The 26,628-nt window shown below is 46.7% G+C and overlaps 1 protein-coding gene across 2 annotated transcripts in view; it reads left to right on the top strand.

Moving 5' to 3' along the window:
* The window catches only part of hpse2 (heparanase 2), a 268,332-nt gene extending 245,965 nt beyond the window's left edge, over nucleotides 1-22,367 (top strand). For both annotated transcript variants that reach the window (XM_052027869.1, XM_052027870.1), the window contains one exon: nucleotides 16,855-22,367. In XM_052027869.1, coding sequence (XP_051883829.1) covers nucleotides 16,855-17,020 — 166 coding nt within the window. In that variant the 3' untranslated portion in view covers nucleotides 17,021-22,367. The remainder of the gene's footprint in view (nucleotides 1-16,854) is intronic.
* Nucleotides 22,368-26,628: the final 4,261 nt, after the last annotated feature.

The following is a 26,628-nucleotide window of genomic DNA, read 5'->3' as shown; positions in this document are numbered from 1 at the left end:
TAAACGAATATAAAAATATACCATTGTATCCAAATATAGTCGCTTACGCTGCATGTTTTGATTTGTCCTCTAATTTGAATTAAACAAATTGCAGGATATTTCAGTTGTTTGATCTTTAAAAGCTTCTCATTGAAGTGTGGGCAATATCAGCATTTGCTGTCCATCTGTAGTTACCTGTCTGTACAAAAAGCACTGCACTTGTTGTGGTGGTGGACAGTGATATTAGCCTGGGGATTCTACAGCAGTCAAATCCACAGCGTGAACTTAGAGAAGGTGCAGTCCCATGACACTGATGGCCTCCGTATGGATGTCCTGAACGTTTCTCCTGCTCCAAAGTTAGTTCTCATTCTAGCGAGTTCAGCCAAGCCTCCTGACTGCATCTCTCCAGAGCCCTGATCGAGAGAGAGGGTCTGAACTCTTATGCAAGTGTTTTGAGATCGCTTTGCGTGATTCAGTGCAGTGAGGTGAATCCATGCATGGACTGTGTCTCTCTCCACCTGGTGATGGTCAGACAGCTCAGCAGGTTTTAGTTAGGAGGCGCAGAGAGGCATTTCTCTTTAACAGTGCGCACAAACAGGGCAGCCCACTGCATCTGATGGAACAGGTAGCAGCTGCCTTGGCCGTCCTCTGCAGAGTCCTCCTGTAGGCCAGACCACTGACTACAGCATCAAGGCCTTCTGGATGCCTGTGCAAATGTGTGCTAAGATCTAATCTTGGACGATTGACTGTTTCCACGGCCTCTAATTCTCAGAGGGGGTTGTTGGGGGGAGGTCGGTGGGAGCTGGGGATGGGACACGAGGACTGTGCGGGGGGTGGGGGGGATTGGGGATGGTGGCGTGGTTGAGAAATAATTATTTAATTGCTTCCTCTTGACTCAGACCACATAAGAGCTATTCTTCACTTCCCTGACAGTAGATGTTTGACAACAACAAACATAGAACAGAAACACTGAACTACACGTGCAGAGCAAACCCAAGGTCATGATCAAATCCTGGTTCCTTTGCGGGAGGCTGAGGGGAGGGTGGTATTTATCGCAGGGAAAGATTCAACAATGTTTTATCCCAATTTGGAACAAAGAATGTTTGGTAATGAAGTGGAGACTAAGCATTTAGGAACCGCAAGGTGCTTCCCCTCACTCAGAGTATCCAGACAATTTATTTTTCAAGACAATGCTTCACTAATGCAAGAACTGTCATGGACGGAAACAGGCCCTTCGGCCCAAATCGTCCATGCCGACCAAGTTGCCAACCTGAACTAGTCCGATTTGCCAAGATTTGGCCCATAACATTCTTAACCTTTCCTATCCATGCACTTGTCCAGCTGTCTTTTAAACATTGTCATATTCACAGACAATGGACCTTACTGTAAATATTGGAAATGAATTTTCAAACACAGACTTTAAGTTTGCATTTCTGTATCTCCTTTCACTAACTGGGACTGTTCCAAAGGCCTTGACATCAAAAGTATTGTCAACACTGTAGTAATGTTAAAAACCAAGCAGCCAACCTAGAAGCAGCAAGATCTCACAGTGTGTTGAGGTTACGGCCCAAAACATGTTTCCCTCTTGTTGGCGGTTCAACAGATAACGGCTGGCAGGGCACTACTCTTGAGTTGGTGTGCACCGTGCTTACGCAGGTGTTTATTTGTAGTGCGGGAGAAGGCAATGTGGTGGAGGTCAGATGCTGATGTCTGACCTCTGGCTCTGTTCCTGGACTGACCACTGAGTCCAGGATTGTCCTGAGGAACTAGATCCATCCCTTTTGAATCGGGTCACCCACCTGCATGAAGAAGGCAAGTAGTTTGCATTTCCCTTCATTTTAATTAAGATCAATGCTTTAAATTATGTTAGATAATTGTGTTTGTACATAGGTTATATTAAATATTTTTTCAAATAATTACGGATTTTTAAAATTATTTAAATAACTGGTTTTAATGTCTCTGATGACCAGGGAGCTTTAGAGATAAGGCCTGAGGCCTAATTGCTGATTAGGGAGCACTCATCCTCAAGGAATGCCAGTGGCAGCGAGCCCCGAGTTTTTGGGAGCTGTTCGACCACTATAGATGGGTGAGGATAGAAGAATAATGTCAGGTCAACCACGATCCAACCCAGAGTGTTTTGTTGTGATGTGAGTTGAAGGGTCAGGGTGATCCAACACACCAAGAGGAGCTTCAGGCAGGGAGGACTCACCAAGGGACTCTTCCGCTATTTCTAACTTTCCCTGACAGTGACATTTAAAACAGTTGGAATCTTTAAGTAATTTGAAAAAGCTAACAATTTGGACATTAAAAAAGAATTTAATTTAAAACACACCTGGTGTAAATAAATTAAAAGTATAAATATTAATTAAAATTATAAAACACTTCCTCATGCAGGTGGGCAATTCTATTCAAATGAAATGTATCTGAACCCTTAAGCAAACAATCTGCTGGAGGAACTCAGAGGGTTGAGCAGCATCAGTGGGGGTAAAGGAATTGTCGAAGTTTTCACTCGAATCCTTGACGGGGAGAAGAGAGAATGACTGGGGTGGGAGGGGGTCCTTAATTATGTTGGCTGCTTTCCTGAGGCAGTGTAGGGGCGGGGACAATTAGCCGGTGAATGGGATTGCTCTGTGAGCTAGCACAGACTCGATGGGCTGAAATGGCTGCCTTCAGTGTCATAAGGAAATATGGAGGCGGTTAGAGGTCAGTGGAACGCGATGGTCAGACCACACAGGGGCACTGGGTTCTGTTCTGGACGCTGCGCCAGGGAAGGCAGAAAATGAAATGAGGAGCATAGTAATTTAGCACAGCCAAGGAGGAAACATTGAAGAGAGGAAGAGAAGAAAGAGTTTTGTTACAGTGGCATTCCAGACAGTCAAGCAGCTGGAATGAGTCGGTCGGACGCACGTTCTTGCTTTAGGTAGTGGGTTGGAGCCTTGGGGGTCTTTGCACAGTTCGCAGCTAAAATCCCAAAAGGCCAACATTGCTCAGAACTTGACAGGTTGATTAAAAGTATATTCTCCACGCTTACTAGATAATTCCCTACCACAAATCTAAAATCCTTTGAAGAAGCATGTCTGTGTTTCGGAGTGGACCACACTGCAGTCTTTGAATATGAGATGTATGGTTTCATGAAAGATGTAAGCTTTGAAAAGTTTCCCCATTTGACTTTCCCACCAGACATCAGCCTTGGCAACCTTGTATTTGGTCTCTGGTTCTGCCTCCCTACTGACTCTCATCAGGGGTAGCTCAGCGGGAGGGCAAGGTGACCAGGTCTCCATCTCACAGACCCCTGTCGGCAGGTCAGATTGTCTCTCTGTGAACTCTGGTGAGAGAGAGAGAGAGAGAGAGAGAGAGAGAGAGAGAGAGAGAGAGAGAGAAACGGGGGTGGGTGAGAGAGAGAGAGAGAGAGAGGGAGAGAGGGGGGGAGAGAGAGAGAGACGGAGAGATGGAAGTCATAATGTGGACAGGGTACAAACACAGGAGAAGAGTGTGTGTGTGTGTTCATGTGTGTGTGTTCATGTATATGTGTGTGAGTGTGTCTGTGTGTGCATGTGTGTATGCATGTGTGTGTGTGTTTGTGAGAGAGATATGTATACAGAAATAGAGAAAGTTTGCATCAGAGAGAGACAGAAAGAGGCAGAGAAAAGTGGAGAGAGAGAGATACTGAACATTTTAATATTTTATAGGCATAAATATTTCTAAAGAGTAGCTTATTCATTCTGAAAATCATGCAGGTTCCTTAGTGGCGGGGACAGCAGTTCACAAATTGCCCCTCAGATCACTGAGAACCGCCCAGTGATCCTCTTGACAAACAACTGCCATTAAAACTCTAATTGAACTTAGTGTTGTGTAACTTACAGTGAGTGTATATTTTGCACTTCCAAAGTTCACAGCTCATTTCTAATGCACCAGCCAGTCTCAATAAAAACAGCAGGTCTTCAGAAATGAACAAGGTGATCGGAGATCTGCAGCTAGTGTAAACAGAAATTAAAACGTGGATTCAAACAAGCAGAGGAAGCAGAGGCGCTGGTGTGCTTTCTTGACCATGCTGGAAACACTCAGAAAGTCAGGCAGCATCTGTGGAGAGAGAAATAGAGTTAATGTTTCAGGTTGAAGACCACCGAGGCTGCCTGACCAGTTGAGTGCTTTCAGAAATTCTGTCTTCAGTCTTAATAGATTATTTGTTTTCTCTTTTGCTTCTTGTGAGAGAATCTTAGAGCGAGGGATACTGCTTAAAAATAAAGGTTACCTATTTAATTTGGGGGAGAGGCGGGTTTTTTTCTCTGTCTGTTGTGAGTCTTTGGAAATTGGTAGAACCTGGGTGGTGGGCAGTTGATGGGAACAGGGAGAATCCTGAAAATATATGATTAGTGTAAATGGGTGTTTGTTGGTTAGCATGGATTGGTGGGCTGAAGGGCCTGTTTCTGTGCTGGATGACTCCATAACCCTTCCTCAAAGGGTAGTGGAAGCAAATATTTTTTAAGGTAGAGGGAGATAGATGTTTGGTAAGCAAGGGGGTGAAGGATTACTGTGGGTATATGGGAATGCAGGGTTGAGGTTATAATCGGATCAGCCAGTATCTTACTAAATGATGGGACAGGCTCAAACCCACGACTTCTGCCTGCTAGAAGGACAAGGGCACGGGGAACGCCACCCCCTAGAAGTTGCCCTCCAAGCCACACACCATCCTTACTTGGAAATATCTCGCTGTTCCTTCACCGTCACTGGGTCAAAGTCCTGGAACTCTCTCCCTAACAACACTGTGGGTGTATCCGCACCTCAAGGACTGCAGCAGTTCAAGACGGCAGCTCACCACCATCTTCTCAGGAACAACTAAGGATGGGCAATTAAGTGCTGGCTCAGCCTGCGAAGCCCACATCCCTTGAGGGAATATATAAGAAAAATCCTGCTGCTAATTCCTATCTTGCTTCCTAATCCACCATCCTCCAACATCCCATTGGAATCCATGGGGTGTGGGATCCTCAGCCACGTGTGACCTGGCATGGGATGGCGCAGAGTAACTCGTGAATTTTAGTTGAAGGGAACTCTAGGCTTCACTTGGGTCCTAATGGGGGAATGGATGGAGAGGTGTGGCTCTCCATATCTGGCACCTCTTTGGGTGGACACAGGTAGTTCTGACAGGAACCACCAGAGTAATCTGGCCCCTCCACCCTCAGGAACACAGCATCAAGTGAGCTCCGCAGCAATCTGCTGCCATCTGATGGTTGGTTTCATTTTGACACCCGAATTGACAGCACCTCCTGCTGTTCTGACCTTACCATCTCTTCAGTGCTTCCCATGGTAGGCAATTGGAGGCTAATTCTAATAATTTAAGGTTTAAACTGTGTCTCCAAATGACAAAGCAACAACATTTCTCAGTTATAATGGAGGACATTATCATGTCAGCAAGTTTGGGCCCCGTATCTAAGGAAGGATGTGCTGGCCCTGGAGAGGGTCCAGAGGAGGGTCACAAGAATGATCCCCGGGACTGAAAGGCTTGATGTATGAGGAGCGTTTTGTGTCACTAGGTCTGTACTCGATGGAGTTCAGAAGGATGAGGGGGGATCTCATTGAAACCTACCGGATACTGAAAGACATGGAGGGGATGTTTCCATTAGTAAGAGAGTCGAGGATCCGAGGGCACAGTCTCAGAATAAAAGGGTGTCCCTTTAAAACTGAGATGAGGAGGAATTTCTTCAGCCAGGGAGTGGTGAATCTGTGGAATTTGTTGCTATGGAGGGCTGTGGAGGCCAAGTGATTGGGTGTATTTAAGGCAGAGATTGATAGGTTCTTGATTGATAAAGAGGGACTAAGGGTTGTGGAGAGAAGGCAAGGGAATGGGGTTGAGAAAATCAGCCATGATTGATGGGCCAAATTGATAATTCTGCTCCTATATCTTATGGTCTTACGGACAGAACAATAAACGAGTTACATTTACACAGACTCTTTAGGCAGCCAATCTCCACACAGCAAGCTCCCATGGACAGCAATCAAATCGTCTGTTTTCCTTTCATTGTTGAATGAACATTGTTATCTGGGAAAGCTCTCCTGCTCTTCAAAATAGTACCCCGGGATGTTGTATAACCAACTGAGAGAACAAGCAAGGCCTCTTCTGAAAGCCTCTTCCATCAGCTTGGACATGATTGGCTGAATGCTCCCTCATACGTTCTTTGAATCTGGGTGACCTTGACTGAAATAGGATTCTCATAAAACCTCATTTGGTTCACTAATGTCCTTCAGTGAAGAAAATTTGCCATCTTTACCTGATCTGGCCTACATGTGACTCCAGACCCCACCAGCATAAAACATGGCCTACAATGTCTGCACCAAACTAAATCCCTTCTGCCTGCACATGATCCATATCGCTCCATTCCCTGCACATCCATGTGTCTGTCTAACAGACTCTTAAACGCCACTATCGTATCTGTTTCCAGCACCACCCCCGGTAGCGCGTTCCAGGCACCCACCGCTCTCTGTGTAATAAACTTGCCCCGCACATCTCCCTTAAATTCTCCCCCTCTCACAAATGCACGTCCTCTAACATTCAAAGAATCACATCGGACAGTGCCTGGCTGCGGACTTGAAGAGCAGACGTAGTGTTGGAAGGGGAGAGGAGAAGAGACTGGGTCTGCAGATCGCTCATGACAGGCACATACTGAAAAACTTTGTCTTGCCTGCCATCCATACGGATCATTTCATCACATCAGTACATTGAGGTAGTACAAGGAAAAAGCAATAACAGAATGCAGAACATAGTGTTACAGAGAAAGTGCAGTGCAGGCAGACAATAAGATGAAAAGCCATAACGAGGTAGATTATGAGGTCAAGAGTCCATTTTATTGTACTGGGGGACTGTTCAATAGTCTTACAACAGCGGGATAGACACTGTCCTTGAGCCCAGTGGTACGTGCTTTCAGGCTTTTGTATCTTCTGCCTGATTGGGGGGGGGGGGGGCTGCGGAGAAGAGAAAATGTCTCAGATGGGTGGGGTCTTTGATTATGTTGGCTGCTTACCTCTTGCTGCTTTGGTGAAGCAGCCAGCATAATCAAAGACCCCACCCACCTGGGTCATTCTCTCTTCTCTTCTTCCATCAGGTAGAAGATACAGGAGCCTGAGGGCACGTACCACCAGGCTTAAGGACAGCTTCTATTCCACTGTGATAAGACTATCGAACAGTTCCCTTATACGATGAGATGGACTCTGACCTCACGATCTACCTTGTTGTGACCTTGCACCTTATTGTCTACCTGCACTGCACTTCTTCTGTAGCTGTGACACTTTACTCTGTGCTGTTATTGTTTTTGCCAGTACTACCTCAATGCACTCTGTACTAACTCAATGTAACTGCACTGTGTAATGAATTGATCTGTACAATTGGTATGCAAAACAAGATTTTCACTGTACCTTGGTGCAAGTGACAATGATAAACCAATACCAATACCAGGTATAGACAGAGTCCATGGAGGTTTCCATGATGTCCACGATGTCTGTGTGGAGTTTGCACATTCTCCCTGTCACCACAAGGGTTTCCTCCTGGTGCTCCGGTTTCCTCCCACATCCCAAGGTATATTGGTAGGTTAATTGGCTGTTGTAAATGTAGACAGGTGGAAGGAGAAGCAGGGGTTAATTAATAAGCATGTGAGAGAGAATGAGAGTACAGGGAGGTAGGCAAGGGAATGGGGTTGCTCTGAGAGCTGACAGATCTAATGTGCTAAATGGCCTCTACAGAGTAAGGAAATATATGAGGTAGAGGGTTGTACACACACACACACACACACACACACACCACCCACAGGCTGAAGTCATTTCTACCTTGTGTTTAGGCTGTATTGGGCCTATATCTCAGGGATTTGATTGGCAGTGAGGTTCAGAAGCCAATCAGAAGCAAGAGACAGGAGCAAATAAACAAAGTGCTGGATGAACTCAATGGGTCAGGCAGCATCTATGGAGGGAAATGGACAGTCAAGACCCTGACTCTGAGGGTGACGAAGGGTCCAGATGAAGGGTCCCGACCCGAAACATCAACTCCCCGTTTTGCTCCACAGGCGCTGCCTGACCCGCTGAGTTTCCCCAGAAGTTTGTTTTCTTTGTTCGGGGTTCCAGCCTCTGGAGACCCTTGTGTCTCCAGTCACGAGAGGCCTCTCCCTTTCACTCGACTGTGAGGGGTGAGATCTCCTGGCCTGAGCTTTCCACTGGAATCGCTCAAAGGAGCTTTCATGAAAAATAACCATCAGCACAAATGGTTCCCTTCAGAAGCTTAAACAAACCTCATTTCAAATGTGTTAGGGTTGTTTCAAAACAATTCACTGCATTTTTACTCATGGAAAATTACAAAGAATAATGTTATCTTCCCAACAGCTGCTTCCAATTATCTTCAGTACGAAGCACTGTAAGTCCAAGGTATCTGCAATGGGATGTTGAGCTCAGAGACCGCAGCAGATAAACTCTGTCCTGGCTTCGTTCCTTCCCTCTTCCCAGGCATTCCCTGAGGTCAAGGATGACTTGCTTCCACTCCATTTCCTAGGAATGGAAGATGCATGTGTCATAGAGACATACAGCACGTCAACAGGCCCTTTGGCCCAACTGGTCCATGCCAGCCAAGATGCCCATCTAAGCCAGTCCCATTTGCCTGCATTTGACCCATATCCCTCCAAACCTTTCCCATCCGTGTACCTGTCCAATTACCTTTTAAGTTGTTATTATACCCTCCTCAACCACTTCCTCTGGCAGCTCGTTCCATATACTGACCACCTTCTCTGTGGAAAAAGTTGCCCCTCAGGTTCCTACTAAATCTCTTCCCTCTCACCTTTAACATATGTCCTCTAGTTTTTGATTCCCCAAACCTGGGGAAAAATTCCCTTCATGATTTTATACGCCTCTATAAGATCTCCCCTCATTTTCCAATGCTCCAATGAATAAAGTCCCAGCCTGTTCAACCTCTCTCCATAACTCAGTCGCTCGAGTCCCAGCAACATCCTTATAAATCTCCTCTGCACCCTTTCCAGCTTAATGGCATCTTTCCCGTGACAGGGTGACCAAAACTGAGCACAATGCTCCAAATGTGGCCTCTTGTACAACTGTAACATAACATCCCAACCTCCATGCTCAGTGCCCTGACTGATGAAGGCAGGGTGACTGTGAGTGAATTCTTTTGGGGTGATGGGGCAATGCCCTTATGCACCAGCCATCCCACTGAGTGGACAGAACAAGGTTTCAGTCCGATTCCATCCAATGACACACGACACAGAACTCCCACTTACTGCCTGAATCCCAAACGTTCTGCCAGTAACTCAGTCTTCTCGCAGGGACTGCATCTTTTTCAGACCTCTCTGAACTTGTACACCTCTATCATGTCACCTCTCTGATTTGAGAGGTGACTTGATAGAGGTGTACAAGATAATGAGAGGCATAGATGGAGTGGACAGTCAGAGATTTTTTTCCCAGGGCAAAAATGGCTAACATGAGGGGGCATAATTTTAAGGTGATTGGAGGAAGATATAAGGGGGACGTCAGGGGTAAGTTTTTTACACAGAGACTGGTGGGTGCGTGGAACGCACTGCCAGCAGGGGTTGTGGGGGCAGATACATTAGGGACATTTAAGACACTCTTAGATAGACACATGATTGATAGAGAAATGGAGGGGGGGGTGCTATGTGGGAGGGAAGGGTTAGATAGATCTTAGAGCAGGATAAAATGTCGGCACAACACCATGGGCCGAAGGGCCTGTACTGTGCTGTAATGTTCTATGTTCTATGATTCAATCATGGGAATTATTTAGTGGCCTCACTTTTAAATGGCCTGCAGAGGCAGAAGTATCATTCAGCAAACTCTCTGGGTCATGAATTTACTCAAGTTGGTTGTAACTCCCTCATTCAAGTCGAGGTGAGTTTATTGCCATGTGCACAAGTGTGGTGAGGTACAGGTACAATGAAAATCTTGCTTGCAGCAGCATCACAGGCACGTAGGCACAGGCAACACACAGAACATAAATTATACATAAATTATACAAGACAGTGAAGAGAGAGAAGAAAGACTGTGCAAAAACAAGACAGTGCAAAAAAAAGAGATACAATCAGAGACAAGTCCACGGCAATGCAAGAGGTGGTCTGTAGTGTTCCGTTGCCGAGGTAGGGTTAGGGTTGTGCAGATTGGTTCAAGAACCTGATGGTTGTAGGAAAGTAACTTTTCCTGAACCTGCTGGTGCGGGGCTTCAGGCTTCTGTACCTCCTGCCCGATGGTAGCAGCGAGAAGAGGGCATGGCCCGGATGGTGGGGATCCTCAATGATAGATGCCACCTTCTTGAGGCAGCACCTCCTGTAGATGCTGTCAGTGGTGGGGAGGGCTGTGCCCGTGATGGACCGGACTACGTCTACTACTCTCTGCAGCCTCTTGCGTTCCTGTGCGTTGGAATTGTGTACCAGGCCGTGATGCAATCATTCCAAAATAACTGACTACCGCATTTTTTTTAAAAATTGAAGATCCTGACATTCACTCCTCTAGTTTTTCAGCACTCTGTAAAGTGTTTAAAGACATGGTTAAAGATGTGTTGTCTCCTACCTGCTTTGATATGAGAGATCTTTAATGTCAAAGGATGCTCCAAGAGCTTGCTGGATGCTGGGATCTGATTCCTGAAGGCAGGATATCAGAGAACGAGCTGTGGAATCTTTGCGGCAAACCACCTCTGAGGTCAACAGTTGGGCTTCCCGCAATTTCAGCGCCAGTGCAACGCAACAGAATGTCGACCAAGAATCTTGCAGCAAGTACCAATTCTGATGAAGTGCTGGACCTGAAATATTAACTGTTCCTCTCTCTCCGCGGATGCTGCCTGACCCGCTGAGTGTTTCCTGCATTTTCTGTTTCCATTCCAGAATCTGCAGTTTTTTTTTGATTCATTGGGTTAAATACTCTTCTGTGCCAAAAACAAATTAGAACACAGAACACATAACAGTACAGCACAGGAACAGGCCCTTCGGCCCACAATGTTGTGCCGAACTAATTAAGCTAATGGCATCTAATCCCTTCTGCCTGCACATGGTCCATCTCCCTCCATTCTCTGCACATTCATGTGCCCATCTAAGAGCCTCTTAAATGCCTCTTATCATATCTGCCTCCACCACCACCCCTGGCAGCACATTCCAGGCACCCACCACTCTCTGTGTGAAAAACCTGTCCTGCACATCTCCTTTGAATTTACCCCCTCTCACTTTAAATGTGTGCCCATTAGTGTTAGACATTTCAACACTGGGATAAAGATACCGGCTGCCTACATAATCCATGCCTCGCATAATCTTATAAACTTCTATCAGGTCTCCCCTCAGCCTCCGCCGCTCCAGAGAGAACAACCCTAGTTTGTCCAACCTCTCATTATAGCACATACCCTCAAGTTCACTGCTAGATCTTTCAGGTTCAGCTTGAGCCAGAGGCTGCTGAGAAGTTCTGTACCTCCCTGTGGAACTGCTGGTTTCTCTCTATCTGCTTCCTGTAGTCCCCCTTCTGCGTCTGAGTAACAGTGGGATTATTCTCACTGCACTTTAACCCAGGGAGGGATATGCTTGGCATACATGCTTCTTGAAGTTTAACAGTTGACTGATCGGATTTTGCCAGCTTTATGCCATCGTCATGAAGCATTTTAATCAGATGATCTGGCCCCAGTAGGAAAAATAGGCTCCCGTCTGTCAGACAACAGATGACTCCCTTGTTACAACAGTTCAGGTAACAGAAATTCGCCCTTACAGAATTCACAAATCACACCAACAAATCCGAGATACAGAATAAAAATTCGCTCTCAAGAAATTTATATGAAAGAAAGTAAATAAATAAACACTTTTTTTCAACTCACATTTTTTGACACATAGAACATTACAGAACAGTACAGGCCCTTCGGCCCACAATGTTGTACTGACATTTTATCCTGCTCTAAGATCTATCTAACCCTTCCCTCCCACATAGCCCTCCATTTCTCTATCATTCATGTGTTTTTATAAGAGTCTCTTAAATGTCCCTAATGTATCCACCCCCACAACCTCTGCTGGCAGTGCGTTCCACACACCCACCACACTCTGTGTAAAAAACTTACCCCTGACATCCCCCTTATATCATCCTCCAGGAAGCCACATCTGCACATGTGCAGATGATGTGGCTTCACCTGACAGAAAATTGCGATACAGACGGTTTTCCAGGAACACAACCCACCCTATCGCGTGGGGGCTGCCTGTACTTTCATTTGGGCTTGAAATAGCGGGATATTTTCCTTCCCCTTCTCCTGCTTACCAGAACGCCTGCACTGAGCCAGCCAATGAGACCTCCGAGCTTGGTTAACATCCCACTCCCACTGGTCTCACCCTCTACGGCCTCCAACACTGTTCCAACGTAAACCCAAAGGAAACCCCCTGATCTTCCATCCTCAGTCCTTCTGTCTGACTTTGACAGTTTCAGCTGCTGACTGTGATTTTTCCGTTTAGAGCATTTTTTTATTCATTCATTTTTTGGGACAGAGTCATAGAGTCATACAGCACGGAAACAGGCCCAATCCATCTGTACCGACCAAGTTGGCCATCTAAGCAAGTCCCATTTGCCCGCGTTTAACCCTAAACCTTTCCTATCCATGTACTTGTCCAAATGTCTTTTAAACGTTGCAATTGGTATTGGTTTATTATCGTCACTTGGTTCCCTTATACAATGAGATGGACTATGACCTCACGATTGTACCTGCCTCTAACACTTCCTCTGGCAGCTTGTTCCATGTTCATACCACCCTCTGTGTGAAACCCTGGGCATTGCTGGCGAGGATGACATTCATTACCCATCCCTAGCTGCCCTTGTGAAAGTGGCAGTGAGCCACCTTATTGAACCACTGCAGTGCTGTTGGTGAAGGTGCTCCCACAGTGCTGTTGGAGAATGAGTTCCAGGATTAGGAACCAGTGACAATGAAGGAACGGTGATATAATGCTAAGTTACGTTGGTGTGCAACTTCAAGGGCACGTGCCCAAATTTCTGGTGTTCCCCTGAACCTACTGCCTTTGTCCTTCTTAAGATAAGATTTCTTTATTAGTCACATGTACATCAAAACACACAGTGAAATGCATCTTTTGCGTAGAGTGTTCTGGGGGCAGCCCGCAAGTGTCACCGCGCTTCCGGTGCCAACATAGCATGCCCACAACTTCCTAACCCGTACGTCTTTGGAATGTGGGAGGAAACCGGAGCACCCGGAGGAAACCCACGCAGACACGGGGAGAATGTATAAACTCCTTACAGACAGTGGCCGGATTTTAACCCGGGTCGCTGGCGTTGTAAAGCATTACACTAACTGCAACACTACCGTGCCTGCCCTAGTGGTGGTAGAGGTCACAGGTTTAGTAGATGCTGTCAGAGCAGCCTAGGTGGGTAACTGCAGTACATTTTGTAGACTGTGCACACTGCGGCCACTGTGTGCCGGTGGTGAAGGGAGTGAATCTTTGGCGGTGAAGGGGTGCCAATCAAGCAAGCTGCTTTGTTCTGGGTGGTATCAAGCTTTTTGCAAGTTGTTGGACTTATCCAGCAACTGGGGAGGAGGATTCCATCACATGCCTGACATGCCTTGTAGATGGTGGCAGGGTCTCAGGATGTCAGGAGGTGAGATCTTTGCCACAGGACACTCATTTTCAAGTGAAGGTTCTTCCATCTGAAACATTAACTCTGATTATCTTTCTACAGATGCCATCTTGACCCACATAGTGTTTCCTGCATTTTCTGTTTTGTTACAGATTTCCTGCAACTTAAATGTTTTGATTTTGGGCACTCCAGTTCAACTTTTGATCAGGGCTGTAGAGTTCCTTTCACTGTGCCAGTTCATGAAGATGGCTCGCCACCGCCTGCCTTGGGGGAATTTAGGGATAGGCAATAAGTGAACAAACCTTAAAAAATGTATCCGCCAATCAACATTACTAAAACAGCTTGAGTAGGGCAGGCACGGTAGTGAAGCGGTTAGCGTAACGCAATTACAGTGTCAATGACCCGGGTTCAGTTCCGACTGCTGTCTGTAAGGAGTTTGTACGTTCTCCCCGTGTCTGCGTGGGTTTCCTCCAGGTGCTCCGGTTTCCTCCCACATTCCAAAGGCGTACGGGTTAGGAAGTAGTGGGCATGCTATGTTGGCGCCGGAAGCGTGGCGACACTTGCGGGCTGCCCCCAGAACTATGGAAAAGACGCATTTCAATGTGTGTTGCACTGTAAAGGTATCTTATGTTATCTTATAAGATGTGGGAGGAACTCAGCGGGTCAGGCAGCATCTGTGGAGGGAAATGAAGAGTCGATGTTTTGAGGTTGAGACCCTTCACCTGCACTGAAAGATAGAGGGGAGATAGCTGGTATACAAAAGTGGAGGGAAGGGGTGGGGCTAGAGCTGGCAGGTGATGGTGGATCCAGGTGAGGAGGAGGGATAGGCAGATGAGGGAGGGGAGAGTTGGGAGGTGACAATTGGCTGAAGATGATGGAATTGGCGAGAAGAGGAAGGTGGAGCCTGGAATAAAGGGGAGGTGGGGAGGGCAGAGGGGAGTAATGGAGGAGGGGAACCAATGGGAGGAGCGTGTGAGTGACGGGCAGTTGGAGTGGATAGAGGAGGGGAGAGAGACAGGGTGATGGGGGTCAGGTGGATCAGGAGGAAAGGGACATAGGGGGAGTAGTTTACCAGAAGTTGGGGAATTAAGTGTTTATGGCACTGATTTGTAGATTACTCAGGCTGAATGTAAGGTGTTCCATTTTGCTAAAATAGCTTATCAGGTCATTATCTTGCTGCTCTCTGCGGGATCTTGCTGTGTACGAATTGGCTGCCATGTTTCCTACATTACAACAAAGAAAACACGTCAAATGAATTTCATTGGCTGCAAGGAGCTTTGGGACATCCTGAAATTGACCTGAAGGTGACCACATTAATGCAAATCTTTCCATAACACAACTGAACAAAGCACAGCGATCAGTAGGCAAGTAGAGCCAACTTTGCGAAAGTCTTTATAAGTAGATGAGGTCCTCACCAAACTACGTATGATGTCTCCTGAGGTGTTATGGCTACCTTTTCCTCTGTATAATTGTCTGTCTTCTCTTTCTCTCATATTTATTTTCTCTCCTGGAATTGCCCTTCAATGTTTTGTCTCCCTTCTGGTTATTGCGGCCACTGGTTTGCTTCCTCAGCCATTTTCCTGTACTGTGGCCCTAAGTGCTTTGAAGGATATTTTATTTATTTTTCAATGGAGCCAATTGGTGCACAATGTCCCTTTCAACAGGCAAGGGCGGGACTCAGCAGCAAGGTCAGGGGAGTTGAAGGGGAAATAACTTGTGTCTCCCTTCCTATGTAGGAGCCATGATCAACTAGATCTATGAGCCTGTTGCTTTACCTGCCACCTATAAACTGCTCCCAAATTGCCAGTTCCCTTGATCATGGAATTTATCCATACTTTTCACAAAGTTCTTGGTGGAAAGTGTATGTGCTGATGTCTTTAATGAGTTCTGTTCATGGGCTTGTTGATTAGCTTCTATTTATGTCTCTTCTGTGTTAATAAGTTGGGTGCAAGAGTGTTTGATTGATTCAGTTGCGGCTTTCAAAAGGGAGCTGGACAAAATGGAAAGAATTGACTGTGGGGAGAGCACAAGAGAGCGAAATTCTTTTACAAGGAACAAGTATTGACTGAAACAGACCAAATGGCCTCCTTCCATGCTGTGACCATTTTGTGTTCTAGTGTCCAACTGGTGGCAGGAATGGTAGCGTAACGCTTTACAGAGCCAACGACCCAGGTTCAATTCCAGCCACTGCCTGTAAGGAGTTTGTATGTTCTCCCTGTGTCTGCGTGGGTTTCCTCCAGGTGCTCCGGTTTCCTCCCACATCCCAAAGGGTTAGGAAGTTGTGGGCGTGCTATGTGGGCGCCGGAAACATGGCGACACTTGCGGACTGCCCCCAGAACACTCTACGCAAAAGATGCACTTCACTTCTCTTCCATTTCTGACCAGAGGATTGATTTACCCCAAGGAAGTTCTCCTCATCCTTCAAGGATGTCCAGCTCTAGAGCAACAAACAATCTCCTGGAGGAACTCAGTGGGTCGAGCAGCATCTATGGGAGGAAAGGAATTGTCGACATTTTGGATCAAAACCCTGCGTCAGTGGATTAGCAGCTGCTTGACCCACTGAGTTCCTCCAGCAGACTGTCCGTTGCTCCAGATTCCAGCATCTGTGGTCTCCTGTCTGTCCAGCCCTTGGATCTGACTGCCTTAAGTTAGTCCATTGTCCTCACTCTAATCTTCTCCGTGCCAACTTGCTCCATCTCTTCGGCCCATCAGCACCTGCGTTGTGTAATCCAAGAGCTCTGGAAGGGTTAGCTATGACTCATGAGCAGCACCTGTGGAGGCAAAGGGATAGTCAACATTTCAGGTCAAGACCCTGCATCAGGACTGAGAGTGGACAGGGAAGATAGCCAGTAGAAAGAGGAGATGGGAAGGGGTGATATGGGCAGGCCTCTGTATCACCACTCCCCTTCTCTTTACACTGGCTATCTTCCCTCTCCACTCTATCCATCCTGATGCAGAATCTTGATCCCAAAACGTTGACAATTCCTCTCCCCCCACAGATGCTGCTCGACCCGCTGAGTTCCTCCAGCAGATTATCTGTTGCTCCAGATTCCAGCATGTGCAGTCTCTTGTGTTGCTTCAAATGTACTTCACTGGCTGAAGAGATTTCGAGACATTCTGAAGCCCTGAAATACAAAATGCAAGATTTTCTTTCAGTTAAAATTATTGCAGCAATTTACCACAGGGAAAGCTTGCATTATTCAAAATCTGTTTAACATTTAAGGATCTTCTAAATGCCGGGCAAGCGGTGTGTGTCCCTGACGGTGGTCTTGTTTATTCCAGATCAGTGCAGCTAAATGGTCGGCTGTTGTTGATGGTAGACGATGAAACCTTTCCCGAACTAAAACCAAGAACTCTTCGAGCTGGGAGAATTGTGGTGATCCCACCTCTCTCCATTGGATTCTACGTGATAAAGAACGCAAACGCCCCCTCCTGCAAGTTTCGGTAGCCGTGCGGCCCAGGGGCCGAGAACCTGCCTCCGCGACTGTAGCGATGTTAAAACCAACAACAGATAAAAATCAACAACTGACTGTTTCCATCCCTGCTCGAAGCTCATCTGGACCCAGGACCTGGACAGTCCCTCAAGACTGGTAACACTGTCTTTCCCCACACTTGTCCCCGTTGTGCAGAGTTGGTTCTGCAGGTTGAGATCAGCTCACGCCTTCCAAAGCACTAACATTCCCCAGTGACGCTGCGAGAGAGGAACATCAAAGGAAGAGTCTTCACCATCAGAGCATTTGGACAGTGCCTCAGACCACAGGTTACCAACCAAATGAGCCTGAGGCACCTTCAGTGTGAAGGAACAGTTAGTTATCGTGACAGTTACTCAAACCTACATTTACATAGAACCTCATCTGAGCATGCAGATAGTTAGTCTGTGTGAGTGGAATAAATCTGCTGGACACTGGCTTCCACTAGCCTTTCTGATGATTTCATTGGTCCAGGTATAGTCTCTGTGTGAAGCTGATGTACCAGGACCAGGAGAACTGGGCCAGGATGGTCTGTGCTAAGTTATTTTCTATTTATTCATTGTGGTCATTGTTGGTTCGAGAGAGTCGTGCTGAGTCATTTCACAGGGGAAACCAACACTGCTCAACTCGAAGGCTGCAACACCCACTCCTGTGTTCAGGAGAGGGAGGAGAACCCTCCTGCCCAATGACCACTGCTGGAACATTAGGCATAGAAGATGACTGACCCAGACAGGGATGTCACTGGTGATCACCTACCCCCAGGGCCAGAGGTTTTGCCACCTCTTGGGAAGATGCCCTGCCCTCTTTGGCAAACTCCATTTTGCAATGGAGGCAGGTTGTGACACAGAATCGAAATCACCACCTTAAACACAGCCACATCGTCCAGTCACCCAGTAGTTAGTCCAGGTGCAAGGTCTCGACCTGAAACGTCGACCATCCCTCTGCCTCCGCAGATACTGCCTGACCCCCTGAGTTCTTCCAGCAGATTGTTTTGTTGCTCCAGATTCCAGCAGCTCTTGTGTCTCCTTCCAATAGGTTATTTTCACCTTGAACGTCTCATCGGATAACCCAGTACAAGAGGAGGCAGTTTGGTCCATTATCCTGATGTAAAAGCTCTCCATTTTCAGGAATCTGATATCCAACCGTTCAGAAATCCCGGAGACACAAGAGACTGCAGATGCTGGAATCTGGAGCAACTCACAATCTGCTGGAGGGACCCAGTGGGTCGAGCGGCAGCCGGTGGGGGGGGGGGGGGGGGGGGGAAGGAATTGTCGATGTTTCGGGTCGAAACCCTGCATCAGGACTGAGAGTGCAGAGGGGAGATATAAAGAGGAGAGGGGGGAAGGTGAGACAGGGGCCAGTAGGTGATAGGTGGACTGAGGGGACGTGGGGGTGAAGGATGATGGGCAGATGGGGCCAGGTGGGGGAGTGGGAGGGTGGAGTTGGGAGACAGAGGCAGGTTGGTGATAGGTGAGGGCATCCGACTGGCTCAGCTTGAGTCCAGAGGTCCAGAGTGTGAGCCGGGGTCCAGAGTGGAAGAGAGAAGGGCAGCCAGAGTCAGGGTTGGGAACATGGGTAGGTTTCCAGCCAGAGCCAAGGTCCAAAGCACTTGTATATTCCAGCTTGCTGCGTCAAACCGATACAAGCTGAAATTCACCAGGTTCTATTTCCCACTCCCATTGAACTCACCAGGGCTCATTTTCCTGCCCCCTTTAAACTCACCAGGTTCACTGAAAAATTCATTAAACTACTGTAATGAATTGTGAAAAAAAAAGCCAAAATAAGACTGATAGGAATGACATCCAAAAGTCCAGAAAATCTGCCGGTCCGCCACCACTTAAGTCCTGAGGGTGCCGGATTACTGGAGTATTCCTGTGGTTTCAATACATCAGTTCTGAGTAAGGCGTCCAGATCCGAGATGTTGACTCCTTCCACAGATGCTGCCTGACCTGCTGAATTTTTCCAGTATTTCCTGTTTTGGCTCCCAATTCCTTGCTGCTGGCTCTGGTATTGCCTCCCTCTAGATTTTCTGCACCTGGTGTAGGACCATGAATGGGATTCTGACCCGGATCCATCCTGCCAATGCAGAAATAAGGGAAATATCCCACTCAATGGATTGCAGCAGCAGGATGTGGGTTATCCAATCAGCTCAAATTCTGGAGAGAAAAATAAGCACTTCAATCAAAGTTGTGCTTCTGCAGTTTGGAGTAATAATTACCATAATCTCACACTGATGAGCTCTCAAGGATACTGCAGTTTAAACTACTGGTTTATTGATGAGGAGACAGGTGGTCAAATCCCATTCTGGCACTCAAAGTTTGGTATCAAGTTATTATAAACCTGTGTTTGTTTTAGAAAGGCTGGTATCAGTAATGGTGACCAAACCCCATCTGATTCCTTGGTATCTTTCAGGGAGGAAGATAGAGTCATAGAGATATACATCACAGAAACAGGCCCTTCGGCCCAACTAGTCCATGATAACCAAGATGCCCATCTAAGCTAGTCCCATTTGCCCATGTTTGGCCCATATCCCTCTAAACCTTTCCTATCCATGTACCTGTCCAAGTACCTTCTAAATGTTGTTAATGTACCTGCCTCAACCACTCCCTCTGGCAGCTTATTCCATACACTGACCACCCTCTGGGTGAAAAAGTTGCCCCTCAGGTTCCTATTAAATCTTTTCCCTCTCACCTTAAACCTGTGCCCTCTAGTTCTTGATTCCCCAACCCTGGGGAAAAAGACTGAGTGCATTCACCCTATCTATGCCCCTCATCATTTTATACACCTCTATAAGATCACCCCTCATTCTCCTATGCTTTAATGAGAAAATCCCAACCTGCTCAACCTCTCTCCATAACACAGTCCCTCGAGTCCCAGCAACATCCTCATAAATCTCCTCTGCACTCTTTCCAGCTTAACGGCATCTTTCCTATAACGGAGCGACCAAAACTGAACTCAATTTTCCAAATGCGGCCTCACCAACATCTTATACAACTATCATCTTCACCCTGGTCTGGTCTATATGTGACTCCAGACCCACAGTTAAAAACAGAAAAAGCTGCATACATTCAGCATCTGTGGAACGAGAAACGGAGTTAACATTTCAAGACATGGACCATTCACTGGAAATGTTCTGACAAAGAGTAATGCACCTGAAATGATTTATCTGTCTCTCAGTCACCACAGATGCTGCCTGACCTGCTGAGTGTTTCCAGCATTTTCTGATTTCAGATTTTCAGTATCTGCGGGCTTTAATTTTCATTTCCAGACTCATATAGTAGCTAGTTAGTGAACCAGGTGGGCTTTTGTGACAGTCCTGTAGTTTCAGGGGAATTTCTGTCTCCAACCTTTCATTTCAGATTATGTTTACTTACATGAAATTGAAATTCCAGCTTCCACAGTGGGTTTTGAACTCATGTCCATTCACCAACGTTCAAAACAAAGTTCCTAGATACTACTCCAGCAGCCTCACCCCTCTGTTACCATGGCATTGGTGTTATGGACAAAAGCCAACATCAGCGGAAGCACTTAGTGGGATAGAAATGTGATATTGATATTCGTCTTGGTTTATTATTGTCACTTGTACCAAGGTACAATGAAAAACTTGTCTTGCATACTGTTCGTACAGATCAATTCATTACACAGTGCATTGAGGTAGTACAGAGTAAAAACAATAACAGAATACAGAGTAAAGTGTCACAGCTATAGGGAAGTGCATTGCAGGCAGACAATAAGGTGCAAGGTCATAACAAGGTAGATTGTGAGGTCAAGAGTCCATCTCATCAACCATTCAATAGTCTTATCACCGTGGGATAGAAGCTGTCCTTGAGCCTGGTGGTATGTGCCCTCAGGCTCCTGTATCTTCTGCCTGATGGGAGACGAGAGAAGAGAGAATGACCCACTTGGGTGGGGTCTTTGTTCTCCAAGGCAGCGAGAGGTATAGACAGAGTCCATGGAGGCGAGGCTGGTTTCCGTGACGCACTGGACTATGTCCACAACTCTCTGCAGTTTCTTGCAGTACTGGGCAGAGCAGCTGCCATACCAAGCCGTGATGCATCCGGATAGGATGCTTTCCATGGTGCATCGGTAAAAATTGGTGAGTGTCAAAGGGGACATGCCAAATTTCTTTAGCCTCCTGATGTGATGGGGCTGGGACCGTCCCCGTTGTGGGACAGAGGTCACCTCTTCCTTCTTTCCAATGTTTGTGGCTATTCATGATTTCCCACCCCTCACCGCTCATTCTCACATTTCCTCATGACATAGGAGGAGCCTGTTCAGCCCATTGAGTCTATGCTGGCTCATCCCATCAATCCCATTGCTCCACTTATTCCCCTGCTCTCTCTCATACCCACTATGTGGGGGCAGATACATTAGGGACATTTATAGACAGACACATGAATGATAGAGAAATGGAGGGCTATGTGGGAGGGAAGGGTTAGATAGATCTTAGAGCAGGATAAAATGTCGGCACAACATAGTGGGCCGAAGGGCCTGTACTGTGCTGTAATGTTCTATGTTCTACCATACCCTGATTCTCATCAGCCTGTACAATTTACAGTAGCTAATTAACTTACCATCTCTGGGATGTGGGAGGAAACCGGAGCACCGGGAGGAAACCCACACGGGCACAGGGAGGACGTGCAAACTCCACACAGAGAGTAGCCAAGGTCAGGATTGAACCTGGGCCATTGGGAGCTCTGAGGCAGCTGCTCTACCTGCAGTGCCACTGTGTCTGAACCTTAACCTAAGAAGCATTTAAGCTATACCCCTTGATCTTATGGACACTTCCAAACTGTCAGTGGATCAACATGGGACATTAAAGGGACCAATCAGGTCATCCAATAGCTGCGTTGCTAAGGAAATGGCTGAAGAAGAGATGCATATAACTGACGATACACTTGGAGAAAGGGATGAGATCATTGAATTCATCTCATCCCAATCCTCATCAATCCATACTTATCCCCTCAGTTTATATTCCAGTATTCCATCGTTTCCCAGGTTCTGGAGGATTCCAGCCACCAAGTTCACCTTGACTGCTCCAAATCCCTTTACATTATAACATTGCGCGGCAGTACCTTACAACTATGTTGTTAAAATGTCCTACTATATAATTAGCAGTACCAGAATCAGAAAATATTAACAACACTTAATATATTTGATATCTTGCTTATAAAAGTATTAACTAAGATGTTCATATCTCTTTGAAAGATGAAGCCTCTCAAGATTATAACTCATATACTTACCTTATCCCAGGTATATTTTTAGCAGTATACCATATAGCATGTTTGCCAGTGATGTAATACTTTTCTGGTGACTCTATTTTGCCTTAAGGATGCTGAAGTTCTATTAAATTATGCAAATCATTTTTTTTTATTAAAGTCTAAACTTTAACGCTTTTGAGTACTGCATTATCTTTATATTTCTCAGTGCACCTTGTTAGAACTCCACCATCAATGTGCCCCAGCAAAGTTGGGTAGGATCTTAGCGTCATACAGCACAGAAACAGGTCCTTTGGCCCATCTTGTCCATGCCGACCATCGTAGATATCTATACTAATCCCATTTACTCATTGGCAATTCAAGTGCTTGTCCAGAACTTCTTAAGTGTTGGGAGAGTCTCTGTCTCCACTACCCCCTCAGGCAGTGTGATCCAGATTCCAACTACCTTCTGGGTGAGAAACAAAGGACTGCAGACGCTGGAATATAGATGCAAAACACCATGATGCTGGAGGAACTCAGCAGGCCAAGCAGCATCCGTGGAGAAAAGCAGGCGGTCAACGTTTCGGCACAAACAGGAGGAATAGAACCTCATTTTCCACCTTGGAACCTTGCAGCCGAACGGCATGAATATTGAATTCTCCTACTGTAGGTAATCCCCCCTCCCACTTCCCCCCCCACCCCCCACCCCCCACCATGCTTCTCTTCTTCCCTTTCCTAGCCCTGTTTTGTTTTTCCTTTCTCTTCTTACCTTTGACCCATCTCCCGGTGGGTCTGCTCTCCCCTCCTCCCCCGCACCTGCCTATCACTGTCTCTTACCTGCATCTACCTATCACCACCTTGTGCCCACTCCGCCTTCCCTCTTCTGTCCACCTATCACTGCTCTGCTTTCCCCCGCTATATATTGGGCTTCCCCTTTTCCTATCTTCAGTCCTGAAGAAGGGTCCTGACCCGAAACATTGACCGCCTGCTTTTCTCCACGGATGCTGCCTGGTCTGCTGAGTTCCTCCATTTTACCTTCTTCTCTCTTTCATCTCTTTCTTAGATCCAGTTTAAACCTCTTACTCCTTACTTTTAACCTATGGTTTTAGATGTCTCTGCTTTATTCATATCTTCAGGATGTGGTTATCCCTGGTAAGTCAGCATTTACAGCCCATCTCCAGCTACAAGAGCAGGTATACTGCAATGTGACTCACCTCCTATCACCCCAAAGTCTGTCCATCATCTACAAGGTACAGGTCAGGACATAACGCAACCCTCTCCAATTCCCTGGATGAGTGCACCTCCAGCAACTCTCAAGAAGCTTGACACCACCCAGCCCACCCACCTATGACCCCGAACATTCACCCACACCACTGGTGCACAGTGACTGCAGTGTGCACCCTCTACTAAATACACTGCAGTTATTTACCCAGGCTGCTCAGACAGCGTCTCCCAGACCCACCGACTTCTGCCACCACCAAGGACAAGGAGAGCACCTTCCCCTTCAAGAGCAGGTTCCCCTCCAAGTCACAAACCATCCTGACACGGACATATATCGCTGTTCCCTTATTGCATCTAAATCTTGGACTCACTCTCTACTGATACTGTGGGAGCACCTTCATCTGAAGGACTGCAGCAGTTCAAGAAGGCACCACCTTCTGGAGGGCAATTAGGGATATGCAAGAAATGCTGGCCTTGCCAGCGATACCTAGATCCTGAACATTTTGTTCTTAAAAATGTGGTGTTTGCATGTGAGTGTATGTGTGTCAATGTGTGTGTGTCAGTGTGTGTTAATGCATGAGTGTCAATATGTGTCAGTGTGTGTTGGTACATGAGTGTCAATGTGTGTGTGTGTCAGTGTGTTAGTGCATAAGTGTATGTCAATGTATGTGTGTATCTGCTGTGTGTGTGTGTGTGCTGTCAGTATGTGCGTTGTCAGTGTATGTGTGTGTGCTGTCAGTGTGCGTTGTCTGTGTGTGTGTGTGTGTGTGTATGTGTGTGCCTGTGTGTCAAGGTGTCTATGTTGTCAGTGTGTGTGCTGTCAGTGTGTGTGTTGTCAGTGTGTGTGCATGTCAATGTGTGTGTCTGTGTTGTCAATGTGTGTATGTACACTCGTGTCAGTGTTAGTTCCCGTGTGTGCGTGTCAATATCTGTTTCTGTGCGTGCTGCGTGAGTGTGTGTGTGTGTGTGTGTGTGTGTGTGTGTGTGTGTGTGTGTGTGGGGGGGGGGGGGGAGTATGTATGTGAGTGCCTATGTGTGTCATTTAGTGTATGTGGATGTGAGGGAGCGTGTGAGAGAGTATTTTCAAGAAGGTGCTTTCTGTTTGGACTCACAAGGTGACCTCATCTGCAGTTTTGGAAGGAACATCCATCAGCATTCACGCCAACCTTTTCTAAGGAAGCCAGCACCTCGGTGAACAGATCGAGCAGCAACAGTCTCCAGGCTGGAGACAGATGTTGTTGGCATCTCCTGCTCGCACTGTCAAAAAGCCGAGAATCATTGTCTTGTCAAAACAATGATGTGAGGATTTCCTGACACAAAACATTGGTGCACAGTTGTGTTGCTAAACTATGCAGAACAGATCCCTGAGTCTCCATGTCGAACACACACCACCTGCAAGATGTTCCAGTTTACAACAGAGGCAGCAGTGTTGAACAGAGGGAACCAGAAATTGCACAGAGCACTGCGAGATCTCACAACGTCCCAAAGCTCTTTGCAGCAAAGGAAGTGTAACGCCGATGGAATGCAGGAAACCTTACGGCCAATTTGTACGCAGCAAGCTCCCGCAAACAACAAGATAACAATGAAGGCCAGATAATCTGCTTTAATGATATTGGCTGAGAGATTAATCTTTGCCAGATCTTCCCTGCTTTTTGTCAAAACATCACCATGGGATCTGTCACATTTCCGCCAGCTGGGGCCCGGAGTTTAAAATCTCAAAAAGAAGTTGGCACCTCCATTATGGTATGACTTTATAAAACATACAAACTGCTGGAGGAACTTAGCAGGTCGAGCAGTATCTATGGGCAGAGGGGAATTGTCGATGTTTTGAGTCAAAACCCTGCATCGCCAATTCCTTCCCCAATTCATTTATAAAATGCTGGTTAGCCACAGTTGGAGTAAAATCGCCACCACATAGGAAGGATGTGATTGCACTGGAGAGGGTGCAGAGGAGATTCACCCAGATGTTGCCTGGGATGGAGTGTTACAGCTATAAAGAGAGACTGGACAGGCTGGGTGTGTTTTCCTGGGAGCAGAGGAGGCTGAGGGGAACCTCAAATTCAAGTCGAGTTGAGTTGAGTTTCTTGTCATGTGCAAACGTATGGTGAGGTACGAGTACAATGAAAAACTTGCTTGCAGCAGCATCACAGGCACGTAGGTACAGACAACAAATTGTACACAAATTATACCAGACAGTAAAAAAAGACTGCAAAACAAGACGTTAGTGCAAAAACAAGCACCATCAGAGACAAGTCCATGATAGTGCAAGAGGTGGTCCGTAGTGTTCCATTGCTGAGGTAGGGTTAGGGTTGCGCAGGTCGGTTCAAGAACCTGATGGTTGTAGGAAAATAGCTGTTCCTGAACCTGGTGGTGCGGGACTTCAGGCTTCTCTACCTCCTGCCCGACGGTAGCAGCGAGAAGAGGGCGTGACCTGATAAAATAAGATTTCTTTATGTACATCGAAACACACAGTGAAATGCATCTTTTGCGTAGAGTGTTCTAGGGGCAGCCCACAAGTGTCGCCACGCTTCCGGCGCCAACATAGCATGCCCACAACTTCCTAACCCGTATGTCTTTGGAATGTGGGAGGAAACCGGAGCACCCGGAGGAAACCCACGCAGACACGGGGAGAACGTACAAACTCCTTACAGACAGCGGCCGGAATTGAACCCGGGTCGCTGGCGCTGTAATAGTGTTATGCTAACCGCTACACTACCGTGCTGCCCTAGAGGTATACAAAATAAGGTGAGGCATAGATAAGGTCAATAAGAGGAAAATATTTCCCTGTGACAGGGATGTCTGAAGGCAGAAGACATGGGTTTGGGATAAGAGGTTCAGAGGCATTTGGAGGAGGAATGTTTTCAACTAGAGAGTTGGAGACACTGACATTGACTCTCATGACAGTGAAGGCATCTAGTCGAGCACCTGAATTGCTAAAGTATAGAATGGTATGGACCACGTGCTGGTAAATGGGATCAGTATAGATTGCTACTTGATGGTCAGCGCAGACATGGTGGGCTGAAGGGCCTGTTTCAGTGCTGTATGTCTCAGTGACTCTGACTCCATGACTCTCCCTCTTCACTGCCAACCAGCATTGCCCTCCCAGGACAGAGTGCTGTCACAGAGCCATAGAGTCATACAGCACGGAAACAGGCCCTTCGGCCCAA

The sequence above is a fragment of the Pristis pectinata genome, chromosome 12 (assembly GCF_009764475.1).
Source record: "Pristis pectinata isolate sPriPec2 chromosome 12, sPriPec2.1.pri, whole genome shotgun sequence".
Classification (NCBI taxonomy): Eukaryota; Metazoa; Chordata; class Chondrichthyes; order Rhinopristiformes; family Pristidae; genus Pristis; species Pristis pectinata.
This window is presented reverse-complemented; position numbering and strand designations above follow the sequence as displayed.